Source organism: Rhinopithecus bieti, unplaced genomic scaffold (assembly GCF_001698545.2).
Source record: "Rhinopithecus bieti isolate Rb0 unplaced genomic scaffold, ASM169854v2 scaffold_13400, whole genome shotgun sequence".
NCBI lineage: Eukaryota > Metazoa > Chordata > Mammalia > Primates > Cercopithecidae > Rhinopithecus > Rhinopithecus bieti.
In genome coordinates, this window is record NW_016807991.1 from 2,605,686 (window position 1) to 2,629,080 (window position 23,395).

General features: G+C 53.5%; 2 protein-coding genes across 16 annotated transcripts in view; one reads left to right on the plus strand and one right to left on the minus strand.

Annotated features, from left to right (window-relative positions):
- The window catches only part of GPR142 (G protein-coupled receptor 142), a 5,553-nt gene extending 612 nt beyond the window's left edge, over positions 1-4,941 (plus strand). The window contains 5 exon segments of the mRNA XM_017884855.1: positions 31-51; positions 1,787-1,811; positions 1,814-1,897; positions 2,821-2,979; positions 4,070-4,941. Coding sequence (XP_017740344.1) covers positions 31-51; positions 1,787-1,811; positions 1,814-1,897; positions 2,821-2,979; positions 4,070-4,941 — 1,161 coding nt within the window.
- BTBD17 (BTB domain containing 17) overlaps positions 1-23,395 on the minus strand; it is an 81,582-nt gene that overhangs the window by 12,165 nt on the left and 46,022 nt on the right. For 6 of the 15 annotated variants that reach the window (XM_017884828.1, XM_017884830.1, XM_017884841.1 and 3 more), the window contains 8 exons: positions 21,598-21,756; positions 21,141-21,375; positions 19,600-20,334; positions 16,262-16,361; positions 13,871-13,991; positions 4,469-4,569; positions 3,833-3,861; positions 951-1,112 (listed from right to left, as the gene is read on the minus strand). The gene's annotated coding sequence lies outside the window, so the exon portion shown is untranslated. Of the gene's footprint in view, positions 1-950; positions 1,113-1,348; positions 1,384-3,832; positions 4,157-4,468; positions 4,570-13,870; positions 13,992-14,481; positions 14,567-16,261; positions 16,362-19,259; positions 19,281-19,599; positions 20,335-21,140; positions 21,376-21,597; positions 21,757-23,395 lie in introns of those variants that run through there. The other 9 variants (XM_017884832.1, XM_017884831.1, XM_017884846.1 and 6 more) reach the window with 7 other exon arrangements.

Below are 23,395 nucleotides of genomic sequence, written 5' to 3' on the forward strand. Positions count from 1 at the left end.
AAAAAAAAAAAAAAAAAAGGACGATCCAAGGACTCCAGCAGTTTCTGCCAGGTGAACCCAGCCGTCTCCCAGAACAGACCTTCTATGGGGTGGGATTCTAAGTTGCTGGAAGGACGTGCACGGGGCATAATTTTAGCAAACTTAGTCCCCTCCTCCATCTCTCCCTCTCCTCTCTCTGAATCCAGGGAGCTCTAGTTTTGTGTGTAGCCTGTGTGAGAGCCTTGGTTGAAACCATTGTGTTCTGTCTGAAGAATATTTAAAGTTTCCAATCAAGTGTACATCCCTCAAAAAAACAAAGTGGGCTTGACATGGTGACCCACACCTGTAATCCCAGCTCTTTGAGAGGCCAAGGCAGAAGGACCACTTGAAGCCGGGAGTTCCAGACCAGCCGCGGCAACACAGCGAGACCCCAAACTCTCTATATATCTATACATAAAATAAAATTTTAAAAGGTGTAGGGACAGGGTAGGCACTCGGTAAATGTTGACGGGGACCCTCCTTGCCCCTCACCCATGGCAGCTCCTTGAAGAGAGGTCCTGCCTTCTCTCACCCTAGCTGCAAGGAGGTGGTGGCCTGGGGTGTCATCTGTGCTACTTGCACTTTCTGGGGCTGGGGTCCCAGCACTCCACCAGAGGACATTTCCTGAGCAGGCAGCTCCCTCACCAGTCTCACTGTGCCACCCAGGGTGCCTGGCCAAACCATGGGACTTTCAGGCTTGCAGGGTCAGGATGTGGCCACCAGGGGACAGCAGAGCCTCTGCTGTGAGTATCCGAGGGGGTGTTGGGGCAGGGGATTCCAGGCTCGGATGTGAGATCTAACTCCCAGAGCTGGGAAGCTCCCTATATTTCCTGCCATATTTTCTGCTGCATTCCCAGAGGACAGGCCATGGGAGGTGATTCCAGGGGGGCCTGAGCTCTCCTCCCAAGGCCGTCTATGGGGCATCTATGTACCAGGTGCCTGCTTGTGGGCTGCTCCAGTCACTCTTCCTCTAGGGCAGGGGAGCCAGAGCTGCAGATTCTGGTCTCTTCTGAGTGCTCACCGGCACCGGCTGGTGTTTATTTGCCAGGGATATTCTTGATATTCTTGATATTCTTGAGGGATGATCCATTTCACTAGGGCCAGGAAAACAACAGCTTGCAGGACTGTGGTTTCCCAGCACCGGCTGCAGGCAGCCTGGTCTGGCTGCTCCCAGGGGATGCCCCACCCTGTGCATGACTGCCTGCCACCCTGCCCCTGGGGGCAGCCTCCACCTCCCCCACCATGGTCACTGCAGGACTGACCCTGTACACCTGGTCCCCTGGGCCTCCTGGGATCATAGCCCTGTCTGTGGCAGCCTCAACCCTCCTACCTGGCACGAGTCCCCCAACTCCTCGCAGAGGTGCTCTTCTCTCTTCCCTCCCAGTCTGGATGCTCAGAGTCAGCACCCTGAGTCCTTCTGCCTGTCCCCAAAGTCCTCAGCCTCAGGATGTGACCCCAGCTGAACCCAGGCCAGCTCCCAGAGTGCCCTGGGGCAGGAGGCAGCCCCCCAGAACCCCCATCCTGCCATCCTGCCTCTTCTCCTCACTTCCTGCTCCCCCAGGCATAGACAGACCTGTGAACCTCACGCCACCCTCAGCTCGTCTCTCCTGAAGCTGCAGCCCCTGCCCAGCCCAACCCCTTCTCCTGCCTGCGCGCCTTAGAGGCCCCTGGTTTGCTCCACCAGCATCTACCCTCGCTCTTTCCCTGGTGCCTCCGCCCACCGATTCCTTCCTCCTCCTTCCCCCGCCCCACCCCGCTGCACTAATAGGCTCAGTGTCTCAGGAAGGATCCTGGGGCAACCACTTGGAGAGCCAAGGGGTGAGAGGTGCAGCTGGCGATGCTGACAGGGGACTGCGGGGACCCTCAGGAAAAGCCACAGGTGACCCAGGACTCAGCTCCCCAGAGCATGGGGCTTGAGGGACGAGAGACAGGTAAGGCATCTTGAAGTAGGGTGTGCTGGGGGCAATCAGGTGGAAAGGCAGGAGGGAACAGGAGGCAGGTTAGGGACCTAGAGGGTGGAGTAGGGGCCGAAGCTGAGAGTGAGTGAGCAGTGAGCCCCTGGGCTGCAGCAGGAAACGAAAAGCTGGAGTTCTACCTGAAAGAGACATGCAGTGTGGTTTCAGGGGAACAGGGGCCAGAGTGGACGGTGCTCATCCTAGACCAGCCACCTTACCCCTGTGGACTCAGTTTCCCCCTCTGTGGACCTGGGCCCTTCCAGCTTTAGTGGTGCTCACCTCTGAAGAGGGTCTCTTTAGCTTAGAAAAGAGGGGCCCTAGCAACAGCCTCTCCTTAGAGGGGGACAGCTGTTGAGTGGAGCTGTGCAGCCCTGGGGCCTCCACTGTGGGCCTCCCAGAGAGGTCCCTGTGTGTGGCCGGCATCACCTGGGTCAGAATCGCCCAGATGCTGATGACAAGCATGGCTGCTGCAGCCCCGCTTCAGACCCTCTGGCTCAGCCCGCCCAGAGGAGGCCCAGGAGCCTGCATCTCCACAAGTGCCCCCGTGATCCTGTTTCCGAGCCCCTGCTAGGCAGGGTGAGGACCCATGGGGAGCAGTGGTGTCTATGGCTGCCACGGACTTCCCATTAGTGGGGCAGCCGGGCCACTGAGGGAGTAGGGTGGGGTGGGGGTGAGGGTGGTCTTGGCAAGAATTCTCACAGCAACAGACAGTGCACTCAGCTGGGTCTGACTAGAGGGTCTGCACAGAGCAGGGTGACTAGAAAGACCCCAGGTCAGGGCGGGGCTGCTGCCCAGCCAGGTTAGAAATAGACCAGAGGCTCTGACTCTGCCCGTCCGCCCCTTCTAGCTGGCCAGCCACGAGTGACCCTGCTGCCCACACCCAACGGCAGCGGGCTGAGCCAGGAGTTTGAAAGCCACTGGCCAGAGATCCCAGAGAGGTCCCCGTGTGTAGCTGGCGTCATCCCTGTCATCTACTACAGTGTCCTGCTGGGCCTGGGGCTGCCTGGTGAGTGGGGAGCTGGGGTCTGGGGACTTGGGCTTGGCCAGAAACGGGGATCCTTCTTCAATGGGTGCCAGTCCTCTGTGTTGACCCCTGAGGCCCTGGATCATAGACCCCTGGTCTTTCCTTGCCATTGTCAGGGTGTTCTGGGTCACTGGAGGGGAATAAAAGTAAGGGGCTAGGATTGGGGGTGCTCACAGCTAAACCCAAGTTTTCCCCAGCAGTGAACACCCTCTTAGGATAACAAAATTCACATAGGAACTGGCTGAGCTGAGTACCAAGCTCCCTGTGCTGCCCATGCCTTCAGAGAGCAGAGCTGGGGGCAGAGGTAGGTGCACGGATATGGGAAGAATGGGTGGTCTCAGTCCTGGAGCTTTCCCCAAGTCTGATAGCTAAACCCATGCCTGTGGCCAGGGACGCCTCCATTCTGGAGGACATAGAAAACCTAAAAAGGACTTGAAGGACAATGCCATAGGACAGGTGGCTTCTCTTTTATTTATTTATTTATTTGTTTGTTTGTTTGTTTGTTTATTTATTTATTTTGAGATGGAGTCTCGCTCTGTCACCCAGGCTGGAGTGCAGTGGTGTGATCTCAGCTCACTGCAGCCTCTGCTTCCCAGGTTCAAGTGGTTCTCCTGCCTCAGCCTCCCAAGTAGCTGGGATCATAGGCATGCACCACCATGCCTGGCTAATTTTTAATAGAGATGAGGTTTCTCCATGTTGGTCAGGCTGGTCTCAAACTCCTGACCTCAGGTGATCTGCTCACCTTGGCCTCCCAAAGTGCTAGGATTACAGGCGTGAGCCACCATGCCCGGCCAGGACAGGTGGCTTCTGAGGACACCCTGCCATGTGCACTTACCTGTGTATAACTAGGGTACAGCCAGTGGCCTGCAGTGGATGGACAGGGCAGAGCTGGCCTGGGTTGCCTTCTGGGCAAAGTGGAGTTTCAGAAGAATCTAGAAGGAGAAAAAACAGAAGCCAGCACAGCCTCTGCACACACAGATGGGGAGGGGCGATGGCGACACCTTGGAAAACAGAGTCTGAGCTCTCTTCTGATGCCTCTGCCTCTCCCCTCCCTGACCTCGGCTGCGACCAGTCAGCCTCCTGACCGCAGTGGCCCTGGGCCGCCTTGCCACCAGGACCAGGAAGCCCTCCTACTACTACCTTCTGGCACTCACGGCCTCGGATATCATCATCCAGGTGGTCATCGTGTTCGCGGGCTTCCTCCTGCAGGGAGCCTTGCTGGCCCGCCAGGTGCCCCAGGTTGTGGTGCGCGTGGCCAACATCCTGGAGTTTGCTGCCAACCACGCCTCAGTCTGGATCGCCATCCTGCTCACGGTTGACCGCTACACTGCCCTGTGCCACCCCCTGCACCATCGGGCCACCTCGTCCCCAGGCCGGACCCGCCGGGCCATTGCTGCTATCCTGAGTGCTGCCCTGTTGACCGGCATCCCCTTCTACTGGTGGCTGGACGTGTGGAGAGACGCTGACTCACCCAGCACGCTGGACGAGGTCCTCAAGTGGGCTCACTTTCTCACTGTCTATTTCATCCCTTGTGGTGTGTTCCTGGTCACCAACTCGGCCATCATTCACCATCTGCGGAGGAGGGGCCAGAGTGGGCTGCAGCCCCGGGTGGGCAAGAGCACAGCCATCCTCTTGGGCATCACCACACTGTTCACTCTCCTGTGGGCACCCCGGGTCTTTGTCATGCTCTACCACATGTATGTGGCCCCTGTCCACCGTGACTGGAGGGTCCACCTGGCCTTGGATGTGGCCAATATGGTGGCCATGCTCAACACGGCAGTCAACTTTGGCCTCTACTGCTTTGTCAGCAAGACTTTCCGGGTCACTGTCCGACAGGTCATCCACGATGCCTACCTGCCCTGCACTTTGGCATCACAGCCAGAGGGCAAGGCGGCAAAGCCTGTGATGGAGCCTCTGGGACTCCCCAAAGGGGCAGAAGTGTAGAGAAAGGGGCCCAGCTGGGGAGCTCAGGGTGGCTCATGGCCATATGTACTGGGGCCTTTGAGGTTGTGCTCAAAAAATGTTTATCAACAACTTGCTTTCCTTGGGTGGGGGTGAGGCTCCTCGTTTGGGTGTGGCTCCCAGGTAGAGAGGAGGACAACTTAACCAACTCTCACATTTGCTTCACCAGCAATCCCTATTTCCTGGGAAGATGAAAGGGCACTGCCAGGAACAGGCTAATAACATCAGTGCTGTGGGCATTCCTTTGAGGGGGGCATTTTACCTGGCTCATCATGAATGCAGATAAATGTTGGTTGAATGGATGGAAAAATGGACAGAAGGATGGATGGATGGATGGATGGATGGATGGATGGATGGATGGATGTGAATTGTCTCCAGCCCACCCCCGTTTCCTGGTGCCTGCCTCTCATTCCCTGAATGGATCACCTCTCCAGCTCCCAGTGGCAATGCCAAGAGTTTGAAAAGGAAGATATCTTCAGGACTTAAAGCATTTCTTAGGCTGGGGGAATCAAAGAGGTTGAGCTGAACAGTGGGAGGGGACTGCTTGGGGGACAAAAGCCCGCAGGGCCAGCCAGAAAGGGGTGATCTTAAATCAGATGTGAGGAGCCCAGGCCCATGTCTGTCCAGCCACAGGAGACACAGCCCCATAGGTCTCCAACACCCTGGTTCGATTCCACATTACTCCCTGCCCTAAGCCAGAACAGGTTCATGGGCCCAGAACCAGCACTGGGGCTGTAGTTTTTGTTGTTGCCAATGAGGAGAAAGAAAATGGTCTCTTAACCCAGGGTACTAGGAGAATAGGAAAGGAGGACCTAGCCAGAGATGACCCTGAGATTCTGCTGAGCGCCCCGAGCCCACGCCCCTTGGGGAAAGGTCTTTTCCTCCACCAATGGGAAGGGGGAGTTGGCAGAGCCGATCAGAGCCATGAGGAGCTCTGCTCAGCACCTCCAGCCTCTCCAGGGCACCTCTCCAGGGCCCCTCTCTCCTCAGCACCACCATCCCAGAGAGGTAGCTGGGAGACATTAGCAGATGGAACTCCCACCTGCTCAGGCTGTGGGTAAACACATTAGCGCTCAGCCAGTACCACTTTCTGCTTCCTGGTCAGGCTGAGCTGACCTTTGTCCTGAATGGGAGGTTCAGACCTGCCCCCACCCTCTTAGTGGGATGACATCAGTGAAAGAGCTGTTTGTGCTCCCAGCACACAGTCAATGCATAATCGATGCTTGGCTTTCCACTTTGCCTCTCTGCTTCTCCCCAGAGCAGGGATGTCCAGACAGGGAGGTTCAGCTAACCCAGAAAGAGGATAATGTGGGTCTCCAATGTGTTAGCCATGATTCTCAACTCCAAAAAGCCAAAACATGTTTCCAAAATTTGCCACAAACACATTTAGTGCATAATGTGACCTGAACTGACGTGATTTCTGGTCCTGATGTTGTCCTGTGATTGTGAATCCTGCAAGCCCCACCCGGGACTGCTAGTGGAGTGATCATGCACTGCTGTCCACACCCCACAGATTGTGATCAAACACACACCACTAGATCCACACAGCACCTTCCTCTGCTCTGACGTATTCTGAATTCCAAGACACATGTGGTGCCGAGTTCAGAGAAAGGATTGAGGGCCTGTAAGCCCAACATTTCTGCTCCAGGATGGTCTACACTGACGCTGAGCAGTTGTTGAGGATGGAGGACCCCCCTGCCCGCACCTCCGTGTGCACACACAGATGTGTCCCCAGGCAGGGGACAATGTCGGCCCCAGCCCAGCCTGAGCCTGCCCTACAGAAGCGGGCACGAGAAGAAAGCACAAAGTTCCATGGATGAAGAACTAGATAGAACATCCTACAGGGACCCTGCAGGAGAGAGCCCAGTATCAGAGAAGAGCATCTGTGTCTCCATGGATGGCAACAGCAGCTGGGTCTAGGCCAGAGACAGGATGCCTTCCTCAGCTGTCTTGGGGGGCTGTCTTCCAGGAGGCCAGCTGCAAGATTAGCTCACCTGTCTCTGAGCACCAGTGAAACCAGGAACTTCCAGAAACTGTTAGGGAAGCTCTTTCAAGACACAGTTTTGTTTTGTTTTGTTTTGTTTTGTTTTGTTTTGTTTTGTTTTGTTGACATGGAGTCTCACTCTGTCACCCAGTCGCTCAGGCTGGAGTGCAGTGGCGCGATCTCAGCTCACTGCAACCTCCGCCTCCTGGGTTCAAGTGATTCCCCTGCCTCAGCCTCCCGAGTAGCTGGGATTACAGGCGCACACCACCACATCCAGCTAATTTTTGTATTTTTAGTAGAGACGGGGTTCCACCACGTTGGCCAGGCTGGTCGAGACAATTTTGCATTGAGCCACCGTAACCCCAGTGTTAATATTCCTATAACTTCACTTATACCAACAGGCTGGGGCAATATCCGTGTTTTCAAACACCCCTGCATCCGGAGTATTGTGACTGTTTTACAAACTTAGGAAACTGAGGCATAGAGAGATTAAATGGTATGCCCCTAGCCCAGAGCTGCTCAAGAGCAACGCTGAGACTCAAACCCAAGTCTCCTGGTTCCTGGTCCATTGCTGTTCCACCCCACACCTTGCAGGTGCTCTCAAATGTAGAAGATTAGAGGCAGATCACTCTCAGGGATCTTTTGCATTGCTTAGAACTTCTAGTGCTGGGCTTATCCGATGTGAGAATCAGTATCACATTTTCCTAATAAAATGCATTAGGTGATCAGGTGCAGTGGCTCACGCCTGTAATCTCAGCACTTTGGGAGGCAGAGGTGGGCGGATCACTCGAGGTCAGGAATTCGAGACTAGCCTGGCCAACATAGTGAAACCCCATCTCTACTGAAAAGTCCAAAAACTAACTGGGCGTGGTGGTGGGCACCTGTAATCCCAAGTACTCGGAGGCTGAGGCAGGAGAATCACTTGAATCCAGGAGACGGAGGTTGCAGTGAGCCAAGATTGCACCATGGAAACACCATGGAACTCCAATCTGGGCAACAAGAGTGAAACTTCAACTCAAAACACCACACACACACACACACACACACACACACGGTAACATTCTTTTTAGCATTCATGTAACCTTTAATAAAATGAAGTGATAATCGCCTTGGTAAGCATGTCACTGAAATGTAAATGAAAAGTATTATTAAATCTGCCAATCTCTCAACTGGCTTCTAGAGGAGAAAAAGACTTAAATGGTTTCAGTTTATCCTTCTTCCCTTCTCCCTCCATACCCTACCCACCCATCTGCTGAAATATCTTAGCTAAAGAAAATCCTTTTTGAGAGTCTGAGCTTCTTTCCTAACAATTCCCTCCACACGTTTGATGTGCTGGTTGATCTTACTATCAATCATCCTTTGTTAATATCTGAGGATGGTTATTTCTCACGTGTCTTTCATTTCTTCCCGAGCCTATATATGATTTTTGCTGTTTGGAAGTTGGTTGACAAATTGTTTCCTGGACTCTATTAGTTTTCAAGGGTTGCCATAACAAAATACCACAGACTGGGTGGCTTAAACAACATCCGTGTTTTCGTTTGTTTGTTTTTGGGATGGAGTCTCGCTCTGTCGCCCAGGCTGGAGTGCAGTGGCACAATCTCGGCTCACTGCAACCTCCACCTCCCTTGTTCAAGTGATCCTGCTGCCTCAGTTTCCCAAGTAGCGAGGACTACAGGCACACATTGCCACGCCTGGTTAATTTTTGTATTTTTAGTAGAGACAGGCTTTCGCATGTTGGCCAGGCTGGTCTCGAACTCCTGACCTCAAGTGATTCACCTGCCTCAGCCTCCCAAAGTGCTGGGATTACAGGCATGAGCCACCGTGCCTGGCCAGAAATGTGTTTTCTTACAGTTCTGGAGGCTGGAAGTTCAAAACAATGTATCGACCAAATGTAGTGGCTCACACCTATAATCTCAGCAATTCTGAAGGTTGAGGCAGGGGGATCACTTGAGCCCAGGAGTTCAATACCAGGCTAAACAGCATAGCAAGACCCTGTCTCTACAAAAAATACAAAAATAGCTGGATGTAGTGGAGGATCACCTAAGCCTAGGAGGTCGAGGCTGCAGTGAGCCAAGACCACGCCACTGCACCCCAACCTGGGCAACAGAGTAAAGGGTGAACTTGTCTAAAAAGAAAAAGAAGAAGGTGTTAGCAGCTTCGGTCTCTAGGACCTCTAGAGCTGAGGCCTCTCTCCTTGCCCTGCAGAAGGCCACCTTCTTCTCCCTGTGTCCCCACATGGCCTTCCCTCCGTGCACACCTCCAGTGTTCCTGCATGTCCTAATCTTTTCCTATAAAGACGCCAGTCAGGTTGGATGAGAGCGCATTCTAACAGCCTCATTTGAACTTCGTCACCTCTTTCAAGGCCCTATCTCCAAATGCAGTCCCATTTTGAGGTACTGGGGATTAGGTCTTCAACATATGAATTTGGTTCAGGGGAAACTATGGGTATTTTAAAGACAAATGTTCCTTGGCTGTGGATCCAGGCTTTAATAAAAGTCACTTTTCTCTCGGCTGTATACGAACCGTCCCCACCTTTCGCTTCCCCTTGGCTGGCGTAACAGGACTCAAAGCCAGTCTCGTATCTTTAAACATGATCTCTCCTTTCTTCCTGGAAGATCTTGAAGTTTTTGAAGATTCAATCTTGTTGAACAGGTACCCGGAGGCGGGCCTGTTAATTTCCACACTGAGATTTTCATTCAGAAAAGGTTCTTTTCTTTCTTTTCTCATTCTCTTCCTTCCTTCCTCCCTCCCTCCCTCCCTCTCTCCCTCCCTTCCTTTCTCTCTCTCTCTCTCTTTCTTTCTTTCTGGATGGGGGTTGCACCATGTTGCCCAGGCTGCTCCTGAACTCCTAGGCTCAAGTGATGTGTCTGCCTTGGCCTCCCAAAGTGCTGAAATTACAGGCCTCTTTTCCTTTTTTGAGACAGGGTCGCGCTCTGCCACCCAGGCTAGAGTGCAGTGGCACGACCACAGCTCACTGCAGCCTCAACCTCCCAGGCTCAAGCAATTCTCTGGCCTCAGCCTCGCAAGTAGCTGGGACCACAGGCATGCATCACCCACCATGCCTGGCTAATTTTTTTTTTTGTTTTTTTTTTTTGTAGAGACGAGGTCTCCCTATGTTATCCATGCTGGTCTCCAACTCGTAAGCTCAAGCAATCCTCCTGCATCAGCCTCGCAAAGTGCTGGGATTACAGGCATGAGCCACGGCACTGGCCCTTCTTGATTTTCTTAATCACAATTGGGTTCCGGGCCCCCTTTTCCCTCAGCCACTCTTATGTGATCTCTGGTGGGGTGTCGTGCTGCTGCTGGCACCTTTTCTGGGTTCCTCATTGCTCAGACCTCAAGCAGCTGTTTCCCTCTGTTGGGTTTCCCAGTTGCTCCGGTTTGCAGTGCTATCACTGCACACTCCCCCTTAGCAGCACGTTTCTTTCTTTTTCTTTCTTCTTCTTCTTCTTTTTTTTTTTAATGTGATGGAGTCTTGCTCTGTCACCAAGGCTGGAGTACAGTGGCGCGATCTCGATCTTGGCTCACTGCAACCTCCGCCTCCTGGGTTCAAGCTATTGTCCTGCCTCAGCCTCCCAAGTAGCTGGGATTACAGGTGCGTGCCAGCACACCCAGCTAATTTTTGTATTTTTAGTAGAGACGAGATTTCACCATGTTGGCCAGGCTGGTATCAAACTCCTGACCTCAGGTGATCTGCCCACCTCGGCCTCCCAAAGTGCTGGGATTACAGGCGTGAGCCACCATGCCTGGCCTTAGCAGCATGTTTCTTTTTGTCTCTGGAACGGATATCAGCGCACCCAGGTTGCTTCCAGGGCATGCTCTCAGGCCCCACTGCACACGCAGCCTCCGCCCATCTCTCTGACTCCCATGCTCACTTTAGTCCGCCCCCATGAGTGCTCTGCTCCTCTACCCCTTCCCCTCTTTCTTTCAGTCTGAAAGAGGAGGCATGCTGGCTGGATAAAAGGGAGCCACATCTGTCGCTTCTGCTCTGGGATCTTTCATGGAGCTCAAGTCCACAGACGTGAGTGTCCCTTGATTCTGACAAGGCGACAAGGCTCCCTTCCTCTCGCCATGCCTGGGCCTAGGAGATGGCTTACCAATGGTGGGGTGGGTGACATGATGGGGACAGGGAGACAAGCTTCCAGAGGGATCATGCAGAATCCATTCAGCACCCTGGCCCAGAGAGCAAGACCATATTTTCCAAATTAAGCATTTAGCCAGCTGGGCACAGTGGTTCAGGCCTATAACCCTAGCACTTTGGAGGCAAGGCAGGAGAATGACTTGAGACCAGGTGTTTGAGACCAGCCTGGGCAACGTGGCAAAACCCTGTCTCCACCAAAAATACAAAAAAAAAAAAAAAAAAAAAAAAAAAAAATTAGCTGGGCATGGTGGTGGGCACCTGTAATCCCAGCCGCTCAGGAGGCTGAGGTGGGAGGATCACTTGAGCCCAGGAGTTTGAGGCTGCAGCGAGCTGAGATCACACCACTGCACTCCAGCCTGAACGACAGAGCCAGACCGTCTCAAAAAAAGAAGAAAACATTGAGCCCTTTGGTTGGCCAGATTACAGAGGTGCTGGCTGGCAGGGACCAAGGGACAGCCCTTGGCATGGGGGCGTCTTGAAAAATCTTTCCTCCCTGGCCTTCTTGTTGGTGGGGTGGCCTGAGCTCCCTGGCTGGTTTTCTGCCCACCTTCCCTTTTTGCATGTCCCTGTCAGCTCAGACAGCAGGGGGCGCTGCAGGACTGGCTGGACAATCAGGCCAGGGAGTGGGAGGGCAGGCCTTTAAGCCAGGTTCAAAGGAAGATCCGAGTTACTGCAAAGAAACAGCCTGCCCCGAGCCAGCAGCCAGCACCAACTAGTTGGGTGGGAAGCCTTTGTACCCTCTGTCAGTCTCCTCCACCCTAAAGCCACGTCTGCCAAGCTGGGGTTGGCCAGCCCCGGGGCTACAGGGCCCTGCAATTTTCTCAGATGACTTTGGTGGTTTCCTGTGCACAGTGGTGTGAAGGGCCTCTCCTCATTCATCCTCCTTCTCTCTCCACTCTCCTCGGCAGGGTCCCGCCAGCCCCTCCTGCTGGCCTCGGGTTCTGCTCACCTGCCCTCCCCACTCTGAGGAGCTTGGCCTGCCAGGCTGCAGAGCCCCAGGGCTTCAGTCAGAGTCTCTGGGGTCTGGCTAGCCCCACCCAGTAGTTCCACCTGGATCCACCCAGGTCAGTGGTTCCTGTTCACGGCAGCTTTAGGCATCCTGCCCTCCAAGAGTGTTTGGGCCTTGGCAGGAGTCCCGCCCAACAGGGTAGAGAAAGGGTCAGGAAGGTGAGGAGAGGGAGATGGCCAAAGACTGGGGTGGGTCGTGAGCAGTGGTGGACAGGGAACCCTGGGGGGCTGTTCCTGGAGACGGCCTAGAGCTGACACCCTCCCTCTGTCACCAGGCAGACGTGGGAGAGTCTTTTCCCCTCCCTGCTTCCCCCCGACCCCAACCCTCTCCAGCCCGCCACCCCCCAAACCTAGATAGCAGGGCCTGGTGAACCCCTGGGGTGCCTTTCAGGGGGCGCACAGGCAGCTCTCAGTGAGGGGCCATGCTGGGTGCTGCCACTCGGGAAAGAGGGGAAGGTGAGGGGTAACCCAGAGCCCTGCCTTGAGTCACCCACCTCCTCCATCTGAGGCCTGCACACCTCACTTCAGGGGCCTGGGAAGAGGCCCACCTGGGGGAAGGTGTGTTTCCTGCCTGGCCTCCCTCACCTTCTCTTGAAAAGAGAGTTGAGGTCTTCTTTCAGTTCTTTCTGGAGAAAGTGGGTCAGGGCCTGACTTTACCAGACGATTGCCATGAGATTTGAGCTCTCCTGACTCAGTTTCCTCCTTCTGAACAGTGGGGGTGGGCTGAGTGGATGGGGACAGTAAGGGCACTCGGGGTCTCTTTCCCACAGACCAGCCCCCTCCCAGAATCCCAGGACCCCTTCCTCCCAGCCTGGTGTGAGGGGCTGAGTCCTCCCATCCCCCAGCTGATCCTGGGCGGGGGGGGCTCCTCTAGTCTGGACTTGGGTACCCCCACTTCCCACTGCTCCTTCCAGCCTGCCCTCTCTCCACGGTGCCGGAGGTGAAAGAGTTAATCACATCTGTGGTGGCTCCTTCCTGGACTCCTCCAAGATATATATTTAGCAGGCGGGGCGGGGTAGGGAGGGAAAGGCATGCCAAAATGCCCTGGCACCGCAGCCCCTGCCTTACCACACTGCTCTTCAGAGGGAGGGGTGGGCAGGCAGTGCCACGGGAGCCGGGTAGGATGGAGGAGGGGACCCATCTAAATGGAGGGAAGGGGCAGGTATGTGAGTTGGCTTTAAGTGGCTTTAACCACAGCCTAGGAAGGCTGTGGTCTCAGAGAGGACTTTGAGGCCCTGCGTGTGGGGTTGGGGGAGGAGGTTGCTCTGTATCCCTGAAAGAAGGGCCCAATGACTCTGTCTCCTAGGGATGTAGAAGGATTGTGAAAAAGGACTGGAAACAGCTTAACGGGGAAGGTGATGGGGCAGGGCTGGCTGGAAGAGCTCCTACCACCTATTGAAATGGCTGGGACCCCTGACCAGGGAGCACCGTAGGAGCACAGCCCTGGCCAGTCCAGGTGACCACCCTCTCAGAGCTGCGCTTTCATTCTGGGACAGCAGCTCTGGTGTGGCCAGTGGAGACAGGGGTAGACAGGTTTTTCTACATCCTCCTTGGAGAGTATTTCCAAGGGCTCTGCCCTCAGGGAGAGCAATGTATTCAGTAGGTAACCACTAGGCGGGACTGGTTGCTAAGGGCTGTATTTTGACTTTAAGTAGGGAAACCTGTGAATCACCTTATTCCAGTTCCTCCAAGTACCTGGGACCTCTGGAGGTTCAGTTCACAAAGAAGATGTTTGGTTTGCTTGCTTGTTTTTTTAACAGGCGAGTCTGTACCCTTACCTAGGGCCGAAGGATATCTCTGGAGATCTTGGCTTTCCGGTCCCAGGATTGTCCCCAGGGGCCAGGACAAAGGGCTTGGCCTTACTGGCTTATCTCCACGGCCCCTCCTTTCTTCTTCTTCCTAGGTGAATGGATCAGCCCAGTTAGACCCAAGAGAGTCTCCTGCTTGTCCTAGACCTCATTTTCCCGACCCAGTGGCATTCCAGCCACACCTGCTAAGGCCTTCGGTACCTGCACACCAGAGTAGCAGCTCCTCCAGCCGGCAGAGAAAGACTTGATTTGCTACAGTTAGCAGCAGCCCACTCTGGAAGCAACCCAGGGTCCGCTTGCCACCCAGCCATGCCAGCTGATCCTGTTTTGATTCCCCTAACCAGGGGCATCACTTTTCTAGAACTTTCTGTGTCATGAACCCTCAGGGAGGCAGCTAATGCAACCCTTTCCCAAAGGGCCCTCTCCTAGTACCTGCAAATTATAAGGACACTGTTTGACTTGATACTATTTCCAGAGGAAAATAAAAGTAAGTTAATAAAGGCACGTAAGCTGCTCTGTGATTTGAGGCAAAGCACATACAAAAGCCCAGGATTCCAGGCCCTTCCGCCACACCCACTCACCATGTGATCTTGAGAGAGTCCTTTCTAATCTCAGAGTCTCAGTTATCTGACTTGCAAAATGCAAATTGAGCTAGATGAAATCTGTGGTCACTTCTGTTACCCAACTTCATGAAGGCCCGGTGGTTCATGCCTGTAATCCCAGCACTTTGGGAGGCCTAGGCAAGCGGATCACTGGAGGTCAGCAGTTCAAGACCAGCCAGGTCAACATGGTGAAACGCCATCTCTACTAAAAATACAAAAATTAGCTGGGCGTGGTGGCGGGTGCCTGTAATCCCAGATGCTGGTCGGGGAACTGGGGGCGTGGTGCTGAGATGGGAGAATCGCTTGAACTTGTGAGGCAGAAGTTGCAGTGAGTCCAGATCTCACCACTGCACTCCAGTCTGGGTGACAGAGGGAGACTCTGTCTTTAAACAATAATTTAATTAATTAGTTAAATGTTACCAAACTTCAGTTCCCCGTGAGGCACCTAAGCCTTAGCTCAGAGTAGAAGCAGGAGAAACAGAGCTCGCTGTTGGAGGCACCTAACAGAATACAGACAGCCTGTGAGCGTCTCCATGTGCCAGGCACTGGGTTCTGTGTTTTTTGTCTGTTTTTCTTTATTTAGAGGTGGGGTCTCGCTATATTGCCCAGGCTAGTCTTGAACTCCTGGCCTCAAACAATCCTTCGGCTTCTGCCCCAAAAAGTGCCAAGATTACAGTCATAGGCCACCACACCCACCCCCCGGGCTCAGTTTCTTCCTTTCTTTCTTTCTCTCTCTCTCTCTCTCTCTTTCTTTCTTTCTTTCTTTCTTTCTTTCTTTCTTTCTTTTTCTTTCTTTTTTTTTGAGATGGAGTTTCACTCTTGTCACCCAAGCTGGAGGGCAATGGCACCATCTCGGCTCACTGCAACCTCCGCCTCCTGCGTTCAAGTGATTCTCCTGCCTCAGCCTCTTAAGTAGCTGGAATTATGGGTGCCCACCACCGTGACCAGCTAATATTTGTATTTTTAGTAGAGACGGAGTTTCACCACATTGGCCAGGCTGGTCTCGAACTCCTGATCTCAGGTGATCCGCCCGCCTTGGCCTCCCAAAGTGCTGGGATTACAGCCGTGAGCCAGTGCGCCTGGCCAGGCCTAGTTTCTTATATGCACTGTCTCATTCCATTCTCACAATAACCCTACGAGGCAGGAATTCTTGTCATGTCCATTTTATACGTGGACATACTGAGGGCCAGAGAGTTTAAGCAATTTGCCCAAAGAACACTAGTTAGTCAGAGAAGCAGGATTTGAACCGGCCTGTTGCTCTCTGGCTTCTGTACATCTAGCCATGTGTGCGAGGCACAGGGAGATGCTAGTGTTAGCAGAGCCTGGGTCTAGAAGGCAGGTTCAAGGTGAAGTCAGTCAGTCTTTTGTGTGTCTGAGCACACAGGAGCACATACCCCTTAACTCTAATGCTGGGAGTTAGATAAAAACGGTGAGTAGTTTGGTGTGTCCGGGACCTAGTGGGTAGAAAGGGGGTGATGGAAGATAATGTTGGAATGGTGGGCTGGTGCTGACACTGAAGGTCTTCATACAGCACACTGAGCTCCTGATGGTTCTTAGGGGCATGTTCTAGAAAGATCCTGCTGGTGGTATTAGGGAGGATGAACTGATACATCAGGAGGCCAGAGACCCCTTAGGAGGCCAGAGGGTTAGCCTAGGTAAGAGACAGGGAGGCCAGGGAGGAGCTGGAGTGGTGCCAGAGGACTCTGCAGGGTACACTGGGTTTGGAGGAGACCTGGGGGCAAAGGGAGGGAATACTCACACCCTCTGTGGTCCCGGGAGCACTTCTAGGGAGAAGGAGGATGGTGCAAGAGGCTTGGAGAGAGAAGCAGCAGCGTTCCACTCGGTCATGACGTAATCCCCTAGGAGATTTGAGAATAGGGGCTTCAGTTCCCCCTCCCCATGAGCATCCTGTGCCCATGGGGGCTTAGCCCTGGGTCCAGGCTTTCAGAAGTATCCCTCTGGGCTCTGAACATGTACCCAGAGGTGGTCTGAAGGGAAGGGTGGTTGAGATGGATGGAGAGGCACTGCCCTGGCTGGCCTGGTGGCCTGGCCCCACCTCTGAGGTTCTTCTTGCTTGGCCCCCTTTGCCCTCCTTTCTTTCTTTCCTTCCTTCCTTCCTTCCTCCCTCCCCTCCCTCGCCTCCCTCCTTCCTCCCCTTCCCCTCCCTCCCCTCCCTCCCTTTCTTTCTTTCTTTCTTTCTTCCTTCCTTCCTTTCTTTCTTTTTTCTTGCCTTCCTTCCTTCCTCCTTCCTTCCTTCCTTCCTCTCTCTTTCTTTCTTTCTCTCTCTCTCTTTCTTTCTTTCCCTTCCCTTCCCTTCCCTTCCTTCCTTCCTTCCTTTCCTCTCTTCCTCCTTCCTTCCTTCTTCCTTCCCCCCCCTCCCTCCTCCCTCCCTCCCTCCTTCCTTTCCTCCCTCCCTCCCCGCCCCCTTTCTTTCTTTCTTTCTTTTTTTTGACAGAGTCTTGTTCTGTCTCTCAGGCTGGAGTGCAATGGCACAGTCTCAGCTCATTACAACCTCTGCTTCCTGGGTTCAAGCGGTTCTCCTGTCTCAGGCTCCCGTGTAGCTGGGACTACAGTGCCCACCACCACGCCCAACTAATTTTTGTATTTTTAGTAGAGACAGGGTTTCACCATGTTGACCAGGCTCATCTCGAACTCCTGACCTCTTGTGATCCTCACACCTTGGCCTCCCAAAGTGCTGGGATTACAGGCGTGAGCCACTGCACCCGGCCTATTTATTTATTTATTATTTATTTGAGACTGAGTCTCGCTCTATGGCACAAGCTGGAGTGCTGTGGTGCAATCTCGCCTCCCTGCAAACTCCGTCTCCTGGGTTCAAGTGATTCTCCTGCCTCAGCCTCCTGTGTAGCTGGGACTACAGGTGCCCACCACCACGCCTGGCTAATTTTTTCTGTTTTTAATAGAGACAGGGTTTTGCCATGTTGGCCAGACTGGTCTCGAACTCCTGACCTCAAGTGATCTGCCCATCTCGGCCTCTCAAAGTGCTAGAATTACAAGCATGAGCCACCGTGCCCGGACTCCCTTTGCCCCACTTCTGATGCCAAGGGGCGCAGGGGCCTGTGCTTACAGGGCTCGCATGGCTGCATGTGAGGAGGCTGCCCCAAACCAGTGTCCACGCCAGAGCTCAGGTCAGTGGCCTGGAGGAAGCTCCCACGGTGATGTGGAGGCTCCAGCCGCTCTCCTGCCCACGGGCTTCCCACCTCACATTTCTGGAGTTCTGGACTCACCAGCTCTTCCACACTCCCTCACTCCTCTACTCCGACATAAAAATAAACAGAGAACATGAAGGAGAAGGTGCAAAGGCCAGGATTCAGGGCTTGTTGTATAACAAGGGGCAGCCACCGCCACCTGTGTTTGAGAGGGACTCAAAGGCGGGCGAGGTAGGGAAGCTTTCGGGTGGTGTAAGCCAAAAAGTGTCTGCGACAGAACTCGATTGATTTAGAGGATTATTTGCCAAGGTCGAGGAGGCACCAGAGAAAGAGAAACACACGTTGCAGTAGGATCTGTGGCCTGTGCTTTTTCCAAAGAGTTTTGAGGACTTCAACATTTAAAGAGGGGACCGGGCGTGATGGCTCACACCTACAATCCCAGCACTTTGGGAGGCCGAAACGGGAGGATCACCTGAAGTCGGAGACCAGCCTGGCCAACATGGTGAAACCCCGTCTCTAATAAAAATACAAAAACTACTTGGGTGTGGTGGCGGGTACCTATAATCCCAGCTACCTGGGAGGCTGTGGCAGGAGAATCGCTTGAACCCAGTAGGCAGAGGTTGCAGTGAGCCGAGATCATGCTGCTGCACTCCAGCCTGGGCGACAAGAGCAAGACTCTGTCTCAAAAATAATAAATAAATAAATAAAATAAATTTAAAGAGGGAAGAGCAGGCCGGACGGGAAGGAAGAAAGGAAAAAAGGAGGGCGAGCAGGCAGGAGGGGAAGGAAGAAAGGAGAAGGGAGGGCGAGCAGGCAATGAGGGAAGTGGTTATATTCTTGTGAGGCTTTGATTAGTACTCAGTGAATCCACATTTTACACATGAAAAGAGGTGTGCTTAATAAATCTGTGTTTTACATAAGATAAAGTAAGCATGTGAAATGACAGCTGTCTGTTTGGGAACAAAAGGAAGGTAAGGTTTTTTTGTTTGTTTTTGTGTAACTCAGCCAGGCATGGGGGCTCCCACCTGTTATCCCAGCACTTCGGGAGGCCGAGGCAGGGGCTCACTTGAGCCTAAGAGTTCAAAACTAGCCTGGGCAACATGGCAAAAACCCATCCCTACAAAAAATACAAAATTAGCCGAGTGTGGTGGCATGCACTTGTAGTCCTACCTACTTGGGAGGCTTGAGGTGGGAGGATCACCTGAGCCGGGAGTTCAAGGATGCACTGAGCTGTGATTGTGCCTCTGAACTCCAGCCTGGGTGAGAATGAGACCCTGAAAAAAAAAAAAAGGAGAAGAAAGAAAAAAGAGAGAGAGAAGAAAGGAAAGAAAAAAGAAAGAAAGAGAGAGAAAGAAAAAAAGAAAGAAGGAAAGAAGGAAGGAAGGAGGGAAAGGGAAGGAGAGGGAAGGGGAGGGGAAAGGTGGGGAGGGGAGGGGAGGGGGAAAGGAAAGGGCAGCTTCAGGTTTACCCTGATGGAAGCTGTGGGCCTAGGAAACTGGAAGCAGCTCACTAGAAGATGACAGGGCATCCTATGGGATTGGTTAGAGGGGCATATTTGGCTTTACTTTTTTGTGTGTGACAATGTCTCACTCTGTTGCTCAGGCTGGGGTACAGTGGTGCCATCTGGGCTCACTGCAGCCTCGACTTCATGGGCTTAAGCAATCCTCCCACTTCAGCCTCCCAGGTAGCTGGGACTACAGGTGTGTATCATCACGCCTGACTGATTTTTATATTTTTTTGTAGAGATGGGGTCTCACTGTGTTGCCCAGGCTGGTCTCAAATTCTTGGGCTCAAGAGATCTACCCGCATTAGCTTCCCAAAGTGCTGGGATCATAGGTGTGAGCCCCTGCCTCCAGCCCATATTTGACTTTTTCTTGGAAATGGGGACAAATTGAAAGTGGGGATGAGAATTAGGGAAACTGTCAATTACAAATCAAGTCCTGGCCAAGTGGAGTCAATTGGTTGACTTCTTGGACCAGTCATTAGGGCTGGTGGCCTGACTTCCGCAAGTATGACTTGTAGCCAGCAGATAGCAGGCTGCTTCCTGGGCCGGCGGTTGTAGAGGATGGCAGGGCTTCTTGGGCCGGCTGTTGTAGAGGATGGCAGGGCTTCCTGGGCCGGTTGTTGCAGACTGTGGGTCAGAGATCTATTTTTATGTCTGGTCTGGCCACTGGCCATTTGTGGAGTCAGTCTCTCACCAACAGTCTGTGAGTACCATCCTAGTTTTTCAGACAAGTAAACTGGGAATCAGAAAAGTGAGCTGACGTAGCTAAGGCCACAGAACTAGTAAGTTTCGGAACCTGGACAGGAATCTGCTGGTTCTGAGCATTTATACGCTCAGTCTTCTGCAGGCAAAGTTCACAGCTGACTCATTTTCCCCCGTCTCCCACTCTTAATTACCCCAGTACTTTAAGCATGTTCTCAATAAGTATTTATTAAATGAATGAATACAAATTTTTATGACGTCAGTGAGGAAACCAGAGAGGAAGGCCAGAAGAGAGGGAGGGGTCTCGGCTGAGGAGGCGTAACGAGAACAACACCGCTGGGTTCTTTCTCTTGGCCACCCACTTCTCTGGCGTCCTGCAAGAATCACAGGTCCTTGGTTGGAGCCTGGAACTACCGGCTGAGAGACTTGTGGGTCTGGGTCAGCTTGGCCAGGAGGGACCTGGAGTTCGGAAGGGTGAGAGTCAAGAGAGTGTGCACCCCACGGTGTTACATTGTTATAATTAATATATTGGGGACAGCTGTCAGGTCTCACTGAGAGGCGGGGAAGTCAATAGAGGGGGAGGGCACTTCCTCCCAGGAGCTGCCTGGGGATCCAACCAGGTGGGGAGGGTCAGGAGCCTCAGGCACTAGGGAAGGCAGAATTCTAAGCCGGCTCCATGGACTCCATCCCTGTCCCCAGAGTTACTCCCTTGACCATATTGTAGGGCTACACAGTGAAAGGCATTTGTGGTGGAAGAAAAACGGTACCCTGGCTGGGCGCGGTGGCTCATGCCTATAATCCCAGCACTTTGGGAGGCCGAGACGGGTGGATCACGAGGTCAGGAGATCAAGACCATCCTGGCTAACATGGTGAAACCCCCGTCTCTACTAAAATGCAAAAAAAAAAAATTAGCCGGGTGTGGTGGCGGGCGCCTGTAGTCTCAGCTACTCCGGAGGCTGAGGCAGGAAAATGGCGTAAACCCCCGGAGGTGGAGCTTGCGGTGAGCTGAGATCCGGCCACTGCACTCCAGCCTGGGCGACAGAGCGAGACTCCATCTCAAAAAAAAAAAAAAAAAAAAGGAAAGAAAGAAAAACGGTACCCCAAGGAAACAACAGTGACTGGGAGGTCCTGTGGACCTGGGGTCCAGGTGTCCAGGCTGCCTGTGCCACCATGTCCTGGACTGGCCTCATGGCCCTAGGCCCCTCCCTAAGCCCCAGTTTCTACATCTGTGAAGTGAGGCGCTGGCCCAAGTAATCTAACCCTACCTATTGTGATCCAGATTCTTTTGAGCCCCAGGGAGGCCAGGATTAAGGCCGGCTCCCCTGGGTTCCGGCTGGTCAGGTGAGTGCGAGTGGTTTCTTGGGCCTATGGAAGAAGCCAAAGAAATCACTCCTGAAAAGTGGCTGCCGTGTGAGCGGGCTGGCTGGTGATCCCTGCGGCATCCGGGTCACTCTCCCTGTGCCTCAGTTCCTCTGTGACCTCAAGATGGAAGAGCCACACCTACAAAGAAAAAAAGACTATCTGTGAGAAACAGGTGTGGCTGTTGATTTTTCCAAGGGCTTGGCGGCTTTGGGCTGAAAATCCCCAGGCCATCCACAAGGGGTGTGGTCACAACCCAATAAAGACTTCAGTCCCAGAGCCCGGGACCATCCCACCAACCACAAAATATCACACAGGAGGAGCATGAGTCAGGGAGGGGAGGTGGCCCCTCGCTGCTCCCACCTCAGTAGGTGGCCCTTCTGACTATGCTGCTGCTGCGGGAGATGGTAACACAAGGGTCTCCGCATCCAGCCTGCAGGCGTCTCAGCTTCAGGTCCTCAGCCTCCTCTTGTCCTTCTTTGCTCCAGAAAGGGGTCTAGCAGAAGGCTTGGGCCCTGAAAGCTAAAGAGAAGGGAATGCAGCATGGGCTGGGCAGGAGCAGAAGGAGAGACGAAAACAGTAGGGTTTTTCTGTTTTGTTTTGTTTTTCTTTGAAACGGAATCTCGCACTGTCAGCTGGGCTGGAGTGCAATGGTGCGATCTCGGCTCACTGCAACCTCCTCTTCCCAGGTTCAAGCGATTCTACTGCCTCAGCCTCCCAAGTAGCTGGAATTACAGGCACCTGCCACCACCCCGGCTGATTTTTTTGTATTTTTAGTAGAGATGGGGTTTCACTATGTTGACCAGGCTGGTTTCAAACGCCCGACCTCGTGATCCACCCGCCTCGGCCTCCCAAAGTGCTGGGATTACAGGCGTGAGGCACCGCACCCGGTCAACAGTAGGGGTTTGAAGATGGAGTCCCTGGGAGAAAGGAGCGTCTTAGTGGTTTAGAAACCAGAGGTTTAGAAGAGACAGGATGAAAAAATGCAGAAACAAAGGAGTTGCAAGACAAAATGCTTCCCTGACAGAGCTGCTTGGTTGGTAACAACTCGAATTTGGCAAAAGGTACTCTTGGTTTCATCCTAGAATCTACAGTGGCTTATGGTCCTTACTGGGAGGAGAGGGAGCCTGGTTCAGAAGCCTCTGTTACCTCTCTGAGGTTCCAGCAGCAGTTCCCAGCCTCTCTCCTCCAGGCTTATCTCCTCTGGTCAATCGGATACCTTCCTTTTGGTTTTGAAAGGGCAGACATATCCAGCCACACCAGTCTCACTGCCCTTGCTGTGCTAAATCCTGTCCTGTCCAGCTGCCACTGCAGTTTCCGGGCCCCACGGAATCTTGGCTCCCCGGGATCTCTGACCACCCACACCCCTCGTTCTGCAGACAATCCCGCCATGCCTCTTGCTATCCCAGAGGGAAGGAAGGGCCATAAGACCAGGCAGATGACTTTGCATGGGAGTTTCGAATTAAGTTGTTTAACTGCAGAGAGGAGGCCCCTTTTCCAATCTTCCAGGACCTGAAACTTGACAAGGAAGGGGAAGTCCAAGGTTGAGTCTCAGACATCAGCTCGTGAGCCGGAATAAGGTAGCTGCTCAAAGGGTTGTTCTGTTCAGTGAGGCCCCAGGGCAAGGCCCTGCAGCTAAGAAAACGCTTTTGGTGGTTTTTGCTGCAGGTGCCCTACATTCTTGTGTAACTGTAGGGGAGAGGGGTCTGGGTGAGGGGAGAGGAGGCTCCCACATGGCCTTGCTACAAATAATAGCATTGAAGGGAGCTAGATGCATGTTAAGCAAAGCCCTGGAAGTGTGTTAAGGGCAGACTCTCAAGGAATCTGGGTGCCCACAGCCAGGCAAGCGGCCGGGTTGAGAAATGGTTGTGGGATGCCCCGTGAGCAGGGTCCTCCCCCTCCTCTTTCCCCTGCCCTACCCTGCCCAATATCAGGCTATCTGCAGGGCACAGGCCAGGAGCTGCCTCTCTGGGTTGAACACCATCTGGGTGGTCAGGAGGTGGGCCAGGGAATGCCCAGAAAGAGCCAAGTCCTGAAGTCACTGTGCCCAGGCCTGCCCTTCCCTAAGAGGGGGTGTAGGGGGAGTGGGGAGGCAAGCAGGTGGGAGATTAGAAAACTCTGAGGTTCTCTTCAGGCATGAGACCAGAGTTTGAGAGTTGGG